This window comes from Macrobrachium rosenbergii, chromosome 55 (assembly GCF_040412425.1).
Source record: "Macrobrachium rosenbergii isolate ZJJX-2024 chromosome 55, ASM4041242v1, whole genome shotgun sequence".
In the NCBI taxonomy this organism is placed as follows: domain Eukaryota; kingdom Metazoa; phylum Arthropoda; class Malacostraca; order Decapoda; family Palaemonidae; genus Macrobrachium; species Macrobrachium rosenbergii.
Window position 1 is genome coordinate 76,662,663 of NC_089795.1, and position 10,000 is coordinate 76,672,662.

Consider the following 10,000-nt stretch of genomic DNA (forward strand, 5'->3'; position numbering starts at 1 on the left):
CATTGGATACATGGAGTGAAAGAGGTATTGACAAAAGGGTTTCAACACCCGAGAAGTAGGAGTGCACGATATAGGTCTGAAGCATAGTTGATGAGCCTTGTGTGTTGGTGTATGAGGCAGTTGACATTTTGGACGTATTCTGAATGGAGGTTTATCCACAGATCAGCAGTTAACGAGTAATGTGACAGTGACCATTGTTTTGTTTTTCTCTGGAGCGTTCCATGTTTAAAGCTGATATATATATATATATATATATATATATATATATATATATATATATATATATATATATATATATATATATATATATATATATATATATATATATAGGGAACATATTTATATTGTGTTTAAAATGTTGCAGACAAGGAGGAGTGCCTTGCATCTCATCTCTGCCCAAGGGAAAACACAAAATTCTTCACATAGTACGTGCACACTACGCAGCCCTATCATCATGTATCAAAATACCATCATTCATTAATAAATGCAAGTTCAGTACAGTATGCAGTCATGTAATCACACAGCATGTTGTTTACGAATACAAACGACCTCAACATGTAGCTAATGCCTGCCCCCATCACTTGATTTATGAACTTGGTATGCAGCCAGCGCATTATGTTTGATGACCTGACGGAGCTCGTAAATAAGAGACCCTAGCAACCATTTCACCCATATATGGTCAAGAAAGATCGCTGTCGTTACTTCAGTATTCCTTCGCCGGTACTAGAGGCAACTGGCGTAGCAATAATTATGCGTTCTCTATCTCTATAATTATGTAAGATGGTCTAAATCACGGTCTAAGTCTAAAGTAAATGCACTTAGCTATACAATATTTCTGAAGCGATCGTCGCATAGCGTACTCTGAACCATTCTCACCCGAGATGAAGGCTTCAAGCAAGATACAGTAAAGGGTTACAAAGCAAATAGAAGGCATGTTTCCTAAATTGCATAGCTTAAAAAACGGACAAGAAATATTTCCAATCGTCCATAATAAATTTTCCAGATCAAGGATAACAGCATCTGATATCTTCTCAATGGAACCAGTACTTACCTAGAACGCAAGGGCATAATATAATAATTCGACTCGTCCATTAGAATATTTATTTTTATATCATGGACAACAGCATTTTATATTTTCTCAAAGGCAACCATGCAATAGCTGATGTTCACCAAAAACCAACAAATATAAAAGAAGGGAATTCATAATTTTTTTATAGACATGCTTGCATGCAAAGGTTCTTGCGTTGGAAAGAAGAAATTCTGGCGTATCGTGGATTTCCCAAGCAGTTAAGGTCAGGAAAGCGATTCCACCTCCAAAATCGCAACACTGTGAGAGCGCTTGACAATGTCCAGCCTTGCGGGACGATGACTCAACATCCTGTGTGCATGCAAATTTATGCCCAAGCTCGACAGTTTTATCTAAATTCATGGGCTGACCTGATAGCCTCCTTTCTGGCTTGCTTTACACACGGCAAATGATTTGAGAAAACAATGAATTATCACAGTTTATGATTCTTGGATAATGCAAGGTTGGGTAGTATCGTGAATTGTGTCTGCATGTGAATTTTCTGCACGCCATTTATGGTGCAAACATGAATGTTAAAAAGAAAAAATATACGTTTTATTGTCTCGGAATTGCTAACTAGCGTTTACCTAACGAGATTAATGCTTCGTGGCATTAGAACATGGCATACTTTCTAAAAGTTTTATGCAACAGTGTTAGATTCTACATCCCTGCATTAAAAATGACTGGTTAGGATAAAGTTCCCGTCAAAATTCTTCACGTAACCTTGATCTTGTCCAAATGAACTTGGCCTACAGTATTGAACCCACTAGTCTTAAAAACCTTGGAGTAAAAAAAGACAAATTTCAAAGTCAAGGCCATGAAAACGAAAAAAGCGACCGACCTGGTATCACGACCAAGACACCTGGTCCCTAGTAACCTTTGTGACAAGATGGATAGTCCGCCATTCCTGCATTAAAAGGTTATGGTCTAGACAAAGCCTAATTCGTATGACCTTAGAAAAAGGTTATGATGCACTTTCAAGCCACGAGGAATCCTAATGTCAAGAGCGAGCTTCTATAATCGATGTATTTCAAAGCTGGTGCCAGGATAAAAATTTCACTCTCTCTCTGCCTGTGAGTTTGACCTTGTTCAAATGACCTTGGTTCGGGTCAGGACACATCCCTAATTCTAAGCAATTTTAGTGCAACATATGGGATTGTGCAATTACCTCCTGCAATATAACGACAGAATGTCCCTTGACTTCCAGGTGCGACCTTGACATTCATGAGGCAGCAAATCCCCCTGTTCTAAACGACCCTTTATTAAACAAGTGCCTCGAATCTTATCCCTTGCACACTTACAGTTCACAAAAAGTGTCCAACGGACGTACGGACAAGGTAATTTCATTATATTAGCCACAACTTCGTTTTTGGAACATGTATCGAACTTCTGTCACAAGGAAGGACTTCTCACAGAATCTTTAAAAAAAAATCATGGTTACGAGATGCAAAAATAAATTTCTGAGAGGAAAAAGCAACAAATCTTACGCGAGAAGCACATAGTACATAGCATGTTCAATTCTGTTTTCGTCTGCTGTGCTTATTTTCTTAGCTAACATCCCAATCTCAAGCAGCCACGCGAATTGCTTCGTTCTTTCCACTCGATCTGGGGCTGAATCAACAGCAGAAAAGTTAAGCTCAAGGATTTTATTTTTGCTTATTATTGAAAGGCAGCTCTTATATTCCTGATTACTTGGTACCCGATGAAAAAAACAAAAACAAAAAAACGTGTCTATAGATAATCATCGACAGTTTTACACCTGCGAGGCTGACTGCGGGTTGTGTATTCCTTTCTGTTTGTTTGTTTGTTTGCCCTCACGATCTCTAAGGAAATTATGTATATATGTATGTGTGAATGTTTGTTTGCTTATGCACGGGTCATCACACAAACATATACAAAATACTTTCATTCAAAACACTCTTCAACATGTTCATTCAACGGATAAATGAACATGTTCATCCAACGGATAAATAAACATGTTCATCCAACGGATAAATAAACATGTTCATCCAACGGATAAATAAACATGTTCATTCAACGGATAAATAAACATGTTCATTCATCGGCTAAACATGTTCATTCCACGGACAAGTAAACATGTTCATTCAGCGGATAAACAAACATGTTCATTCTACGGATGTATAAACATGTTCACTCTACGAATAAACAGAGACCAAAGTGATACCGCTCGCTGAGCTTAAGCGTAAACATCCAACCAGTTCTGCACAATCAATAAACTTTCACATCAGCAATGAATATCTATTAAACACACAATTCTCACTGGTAGAGGACCCCAATCGCCATGTTGAGCACGACACCAAAATGTAAAGGACTGCATACAGAGTACCTGCAGAGAGACGCGAGAAATGTCGGCAAGTTCATTAAGGAAGGTAAGGTGCCATTCTTTCATTGATTGTTTGTAAAATCGTTCTTCCTGCCACCATCTTCTTTCCAGTCTATCAGGTAGTATAAGGGTATTTAATTAAGGTATTTATCCAGTATAGAGACTGCGTGGTAGATTTTGTGAAATTAACCAGATTCTACCTTGAGTTCCTTGACAGCAGGGGAGCGTTTCTTGTCGTCACGGTCGTTTGGGAAGAGTTTAACAAACCGTGAAAAAGAGATGAAAACGCGGCGCTAACATGGAAGTTCAAGAGATTATTGGAATCTTGTGAAGTGTCAGTAAAAACAAGCTACGTGACTAGTATAATTAAGTAATTAACACATTACTTTATATATTATCACTAGTAATTCTTAGATCCCAATACCAAGTTTTATGTAGCTGTACAAGTTTTATGTAGTGTGTAAAAACGCGTAAAAGATTAAACTAAACAATGAAGGAAAAAGGATAAGCAGTTTTCATTATAGACGTAGAAATAAATATTCACTATTCCTATAGAAACTTATTATTCCTAGATATTGAGCAAGTATTTGTACATTCCCACTTGCTTAGCAAAAAAAAAATACGATATCGTAGGGTTCTCAAAATGAAGAAGAAGAAGAGGAGGAGGAGGAGGAGGAGGAGGAGGAGGAGGAGGAAGTAAAGAAATATATTCTCACGGCGACAGAACTTATCAACTTGCACGACTTATACCAAAACAAATACCCAACAGTTTTTCGAGGACGGCGCCCCGCTGAGATGATAACTATTCTATTATGTATATACCGGAATGTGAGATGGTTTTACATGTTTCATTATCATCAATTCATGTTCATTCTCCTAAAATAAGAAAAAGTACCCTGGGCGTTCTTAACGAGACCGGAAATCATTAAAGCCAACGGAATGTTAAGGATAAAAAAGTCCCTGGCATAATAAATTATTTTTCGTATTGATAGCTCTATGCATCCATGCACATGCATTACATATGTATTATACATAAATATATACATATATAAATATATATATGTATATACATATGTATGTATATATATATATATGTATATATATATATATATATATATATATATATATATATATATATTATACAGTATATATATATATATATATATATATATATATATATATATATATATAGTAATGCAAAGTGAAGTTCTTTACGTATTTCTGTCTATTATTTCATTTAGGAAAACGCAACGACTGCCTCCGAACAGTTATCAGATTGAAAATATGATTTGACAAGACCTCCATTTCTCGAAAGTTATCCCTTTTAAATCAATATTCCCATCAGTTTAACGATAACTGAAACATCAATAAAAAGAAGCTTCTACTTTAAGGTTCCCCAAGAAGGTCGAGTGGCTGACGCAGGTAGAAACACCGAAGGAAAATAAAAAAAAAAAACCCTCCCTCAATTTCCACCGGGATCTTCCATTACATTTCGCAAAACAATTTCCTTAAAAGGGTTTCTCTGGGGCTGGCATTTTCTCTACAGTGACAGAATTTATCTATATTTACTCGACAACATATTTATCAAATCATTACGTGAATTGCCAAACCAACATTTTGGAAAATCGTCCAAATTCTTCCAAGAGTCAATGTTTCTGTATTTATCTCTTCCTATATCAGCTGCCGGAGCATCGGCTTCTGGAAATTCTCTCCAGCCATTCATCCTGCAGCAGGCCATCTTGACAGCCACTGGCTGACGTGTGAACGAGACTGCCAGACAGCGCCGGCGGGGAGTCATCACACGATTCTTCACATCTTTTTCCGCCTCATTTGCCATAACAGGAACTGGGAACTCTTTGCACTAGGGCGCCGCAGCATATGCACAACAAGCTTTTGCGACCCTTACTGGTAGCTAATTGGATAGTAAAGAAGGTTAGGGATATCTCGTTAGATTTCTCTCTCGCCCACATACATTCTTTTTTTTCCACCTTTCTCTAAAGGTGTTATTTATGGCCGTGCAACCTACGAAGAAGCTGCCAATGGTGATAGATACAGACGCGCCACTTGACAAGAAAGGAGATAGTTCAGATTTCATATGATGGAGTTGCCAATTTTTCTTCAGAGCCCAGCTCTATAGGGATTCTATTGTGAAAAGATGGGTTTTAGAATTTATAGAGATAAGAACGTTATTCGCTCAAAGAATTCTGACCGCAACTTTCAAGTTCAATGTCCAAGAATGCACTGGTAAATAGATCTCCTTCACAAGGTATATATCTCAAATACTGCATTCTCTAAATTCAACTGAGAGAGAGAGAGAGAGAGAGAGAGAGAGAGAGAGAGAGAGAGAGATAATGATTTGGCAACCCACGTTTTCAAATGGTCTCTGATGACGGTGTGCTCCAAGTAATGGAATGGTCTGCATTTGAGGAAGCTCTGGCGAGATGGGAGAATCGGATGTTGGAGCGGTTTGGACCTTAGATGGACTGATAGCATGACGCCATAGGGTCAAGGAATAAATTCTCCGGGGCTAGACTAACCTTCCTCTGAGAGAGAGAGAGAGAGAGAGAGAGAGAGAGAGAGAGAGAGAGAGAGAGAGAGAGAGAGAGAGAGAGTCTGACGTTATTTTTGTAATTTATCGTAACGTAACGCCTGAGAGAGGGAATATTCTTTGAACCGTTTTACCACGTTGAATTGAGGATTATTCGAGTTCCCCACAATCCCCTCCGCCTTTTCCCAATGTGATGGCATACATTTTGATGGGGAAACTAAACACTCATTGCCTATCTTTCTTCTTTCTTTCTTTCTTTCTCTCTCCATCAACTGTAATCCACAACAATCAGTTAACAAATAGGTACGTAACTCATTCCTAATATTAGCAGACATACACTGGATTTTCAGGGAACGTGTTCATGCCCCCTTTTCTTCTCTGGTTCCTGGATGAACGCTTAAGTTCCACGAGAGAGAGAGAGAGAGAGAGAGAGAGAGAGAGAGAGAGAGAGGGGGAGTACTGGGAATTTTTGTAATTTATTTTATAATACTACCTGAGAGAGAGCGGGGAAGAAAAACGTCCTTTTTAATTTACTGTACTATGATACCTCACAGAGCGAGAGAAAGGAAAGCGTCCTACATTCCGTCCTTGGAAAAATACACGAGATAAATTTTTACCAGAAAATTATGCTAATTAAACGGCCGGTTTTTTAATGGCCGGGAACGAAATGGTCATACTAAAGCCATATAAATTATTCTCTTCGCCCCAAATGCTGGCCTAAGAAAAAAATAAAAAATAAAAAAAGCCAAGTCGCGAATGAAATAGATAGTAAACAAAAAAAAAAAACGAGAGATGTATTCATCTTCTACCCACCGGGGTAATTATACGATCATAATCCGATCAATCACCATAAAATCGTGCTACAATAACAAAGGTTAATAGGGTTCACCGCTTAGAATCTGGGACCCCCAAAATGGCCTTAATCGTCAACATCTTGCACCTATACAGAGGCAAAAACAGGATTTTCTGGGGGAAGAACCTGGATGTATTTCCTTATCTTGAGAAAAGTTGCCGGGCTGTTTAAACCTTTCGGTTGTATGCCGTAAAGACAGCGTTCGAGGGTGCTCTAAGATCACATCAGCTGATAAAAGGTAGGATGTACGGGATACTTTCAGGGGCGTATTATCATATCTACCCCACATGACCTATGAACTGAAACTACGAATTTCTTAGAACAAAACGGTGGTTGATAACGAATTTACGAGGTCAAAGAGCGTCACAGAAAACAAAATATAATGTCAGACAAATATGGTACCGTTCTAACTCCCCATGAAAAAAAATATTTATCTACAACGAGAGATTTTCCATGAAAATCTAAACACTTACATTATTTTGTACGACTCGAAATTTAAACATGTCAGAAATGATCCAAAATCCAAAGGCTAAAAGATCCAAAGTCTATCCAATTGAAAGTAGTCCTGTTCATCAACTTGACAATAATTCAAAACTCCATCACGCTGGAAAATGGAAATACATAATTACTACAATTATTCAGTGCAAAATATACATAATTGTAAATAACTTGTTGAAGTTAAATATAGTGCTTTATAAAAAGGTACCTAAAAAATGAAGCTTGCTGTCTTCATTAAAAAAGATTTTTTAAGAAGGGCGACAGGTCAAGAATATGGATATCTTGGAAAGGGTTTCATATTTTACAGGTCCTCCGCATTTCGGACAGATTTATCTAACGACGAGAAAGAGAGAGAGAGAGAGAGAGAGAGAGAGAGAGAGAGACAAAACTACTTACAAAAATGCTATAAAAATTTTGGAATTAACTTCTGACAGGCATCCACAGCAAACCTTTCACACCACAAATGCACAACTGAAGGAACATTTCTACTTTGCATCTTGAAACAAAGGCTTACGCCCATAAATAAAACATGAACTATATTATCATGTAAACAGCTGTCGCCGTCTTTATATTAGTGAGAAAAGAAGAATAAAAAAATATCAAAGCTATCGAAAGTGAGAAACGCGGTACAACAACTGATAACAATCAAATTCACACGACCACAGACAGCCCTCTGAAAACCGATCAAGATCTTTTAAAAGTTCTGGGATAGCACTGGAGCAGGTTTATATCCGTGGCGAGAGAGAGAGAGAGAGAGAGAGAGAGAGAGAGAGAGAGAGAGAGAGAGAGAGGAATGTAATGGACAGAGAATTGTATAGTGTGTTTGTGCGAGCCCCGATAAATGAACTGATTACATCGGTGGGTCGCAGTTTGACGATGTGTATAAACACAGCGGTCAGGCGAAGACTCCGCTCTTTAATTGCTGGAGTCCCAGCATGGATAAGGGGGAGGGGGTGGGGAGAGAAGGACCTTCCTCCTACACCCAGCCTCACCTGGGCTTCGCTCGTATTGAAATACCAACGGGTGATTCCACTGATGATTCAGGCATCAGGCAATCTGGACGCGAATGACGTATGAATAATTCGTGGTGTCATTACTGGATCGCGGGTTGAGGGCGCGGATGCCATTCCAATGAATAAAAATGTAAATCGTCGGATAATTGACTTGATCTGCGTTGAAGGACACTTTAATTGGTTGACAGGTTCTCTCTCTCTCTCTCTCTCTCTCTCTCTCTCTCTCTCTCTCTCTCGTTTTACATATGTCAAACATTTATACAAACACACGCGCGCGCGAGTGCCATCTCACTAAACAAAGAGCCCAAATTTTAAGTTTTATCAAAAGAAATTTCAAAGTGAGTTACCTAAAGACGAGTATCTTTTGTCTCACACACACACACCCACAAACACACACACACACACACACACATACATATATATATATATATATATATATATATATATATATATATATATATATATATAGCTCTCATAAATAAGCTTCTTAATATGATCCGATCGAATCCTTTTGGCAAGGGCATGACTGAGCACGTTCCGTTGAAAATTGAGCCTCCTGAGAAAAAAAAACCTTATAAGAAACTTGGAAACCAAGTAGAAACAGTATTAGGTGGGGTTGTTTACTACAGGCAGTGCACTGCCTTTAATCAAATTCAGCTGAAACGGAAGCAACACAACGAACGGCTGAAAATTAAGTGAACTACTCCTAGCAGGATTAGGCCAATGGAAAACAGTAGTTACTGGGGTGATGAAACCCAATTTACCAGTCAAGTGTTTTTTACTCCCCGAGATGTATACGTAGCGCTAAAATCTAAAATGTTAACAGACGTTATATTACACTTTTATTCAACCAAACTGAAATAGATGGAACAAAAGGGTGCATAGGAAAAAGCAGAAAAACTTGGTCAAGGTAAATGACTTCCATTCGCATTTGTCTTTCAGGGTTCGAGTTGACAAAGTGAGCAGTTCAAACTTATGAATAAATGACAGAGTATGGCAGAGTTGAAGAAGGATGATGAATGTATTGAATTATTGGCAAATGAAAAGATAAGCTAAGAAAGGCTAGAGAAGATCGTTCTTCACGAAGATGAAAGATATACGAGACATGAACAGCATAAAGAGCATCACTAGAAATATAAAGGGAGACGTATCGCAACGAACCGATGTACAACGACCAGACATCAACCCACATATAAGTTTATAACGCTAGGTCTACTCAGAAACTTATGACAGATTTTCAGAATATTTTAGAACTGTCAAGACTCCTAGGAAAAGACCGTCTCTGAAATCCTACCGAGAAGATGACCAGATATTAATCTAATATGAAAGAAGTGAACCTAACTGACTACACCAAGAAGCAATACCGATGATCTAAAAGAATTGGTGGATTCAGTGTGTTTTAGAAAATGAGTAAAAAATAAAATCTGGACACTGTATGAAGTTGAAGCAATGACTGATCAGCAAGGATTTGGTCAGTCACCTCTCTCTGGGATGGGTTGAACCAAGTGAAAAAGAAGACAAAGCATAGGAGACAAGTCGACAGAAAATGCCACGAGAAATTCCGATGGATTAAGAACCAGTCTTGCCAAACATTCTCTCCTGTGATTTCTTTATCGACCGTTCTTCTCTACCTACATCTCTGCTAGTAACATAATTGTTTTATGCAATGCTCTAAGCA

The 10,000-nt window shown here is 38.1% G+C and overlaps 1 protein-coding gene across 3 annotated transcripts in view; it reads right to left on the bottom strand.

The window, feature by feature from the left end:
* The window catches only part of LOC136835461 (uncharacterized), a 486,122-nt gene that overhangs the window by 96,262 nt on the left and 379,860 nt on the right, over positions 1–10,000 (bottom strand). For 2 of the 3 annotated variants that reach the window (XM_067099020.1, XM_067099018.1), the window contains one exon: positions 7,285–7,415. In XM_067099020.1, the coding sequence (XP_066955121.1) occupies positions 7,341–7,415 (75 nt within the window). In that variant the 3' untranslated portion in view covers positions 7,285–7,340. Of the gene's footprint in view, positions 1–7,221; positions 7,416–10,000 lie in introns of those variants that run through there. The other variant, XM_067099019.1, reaches the window with a different exon arrangement.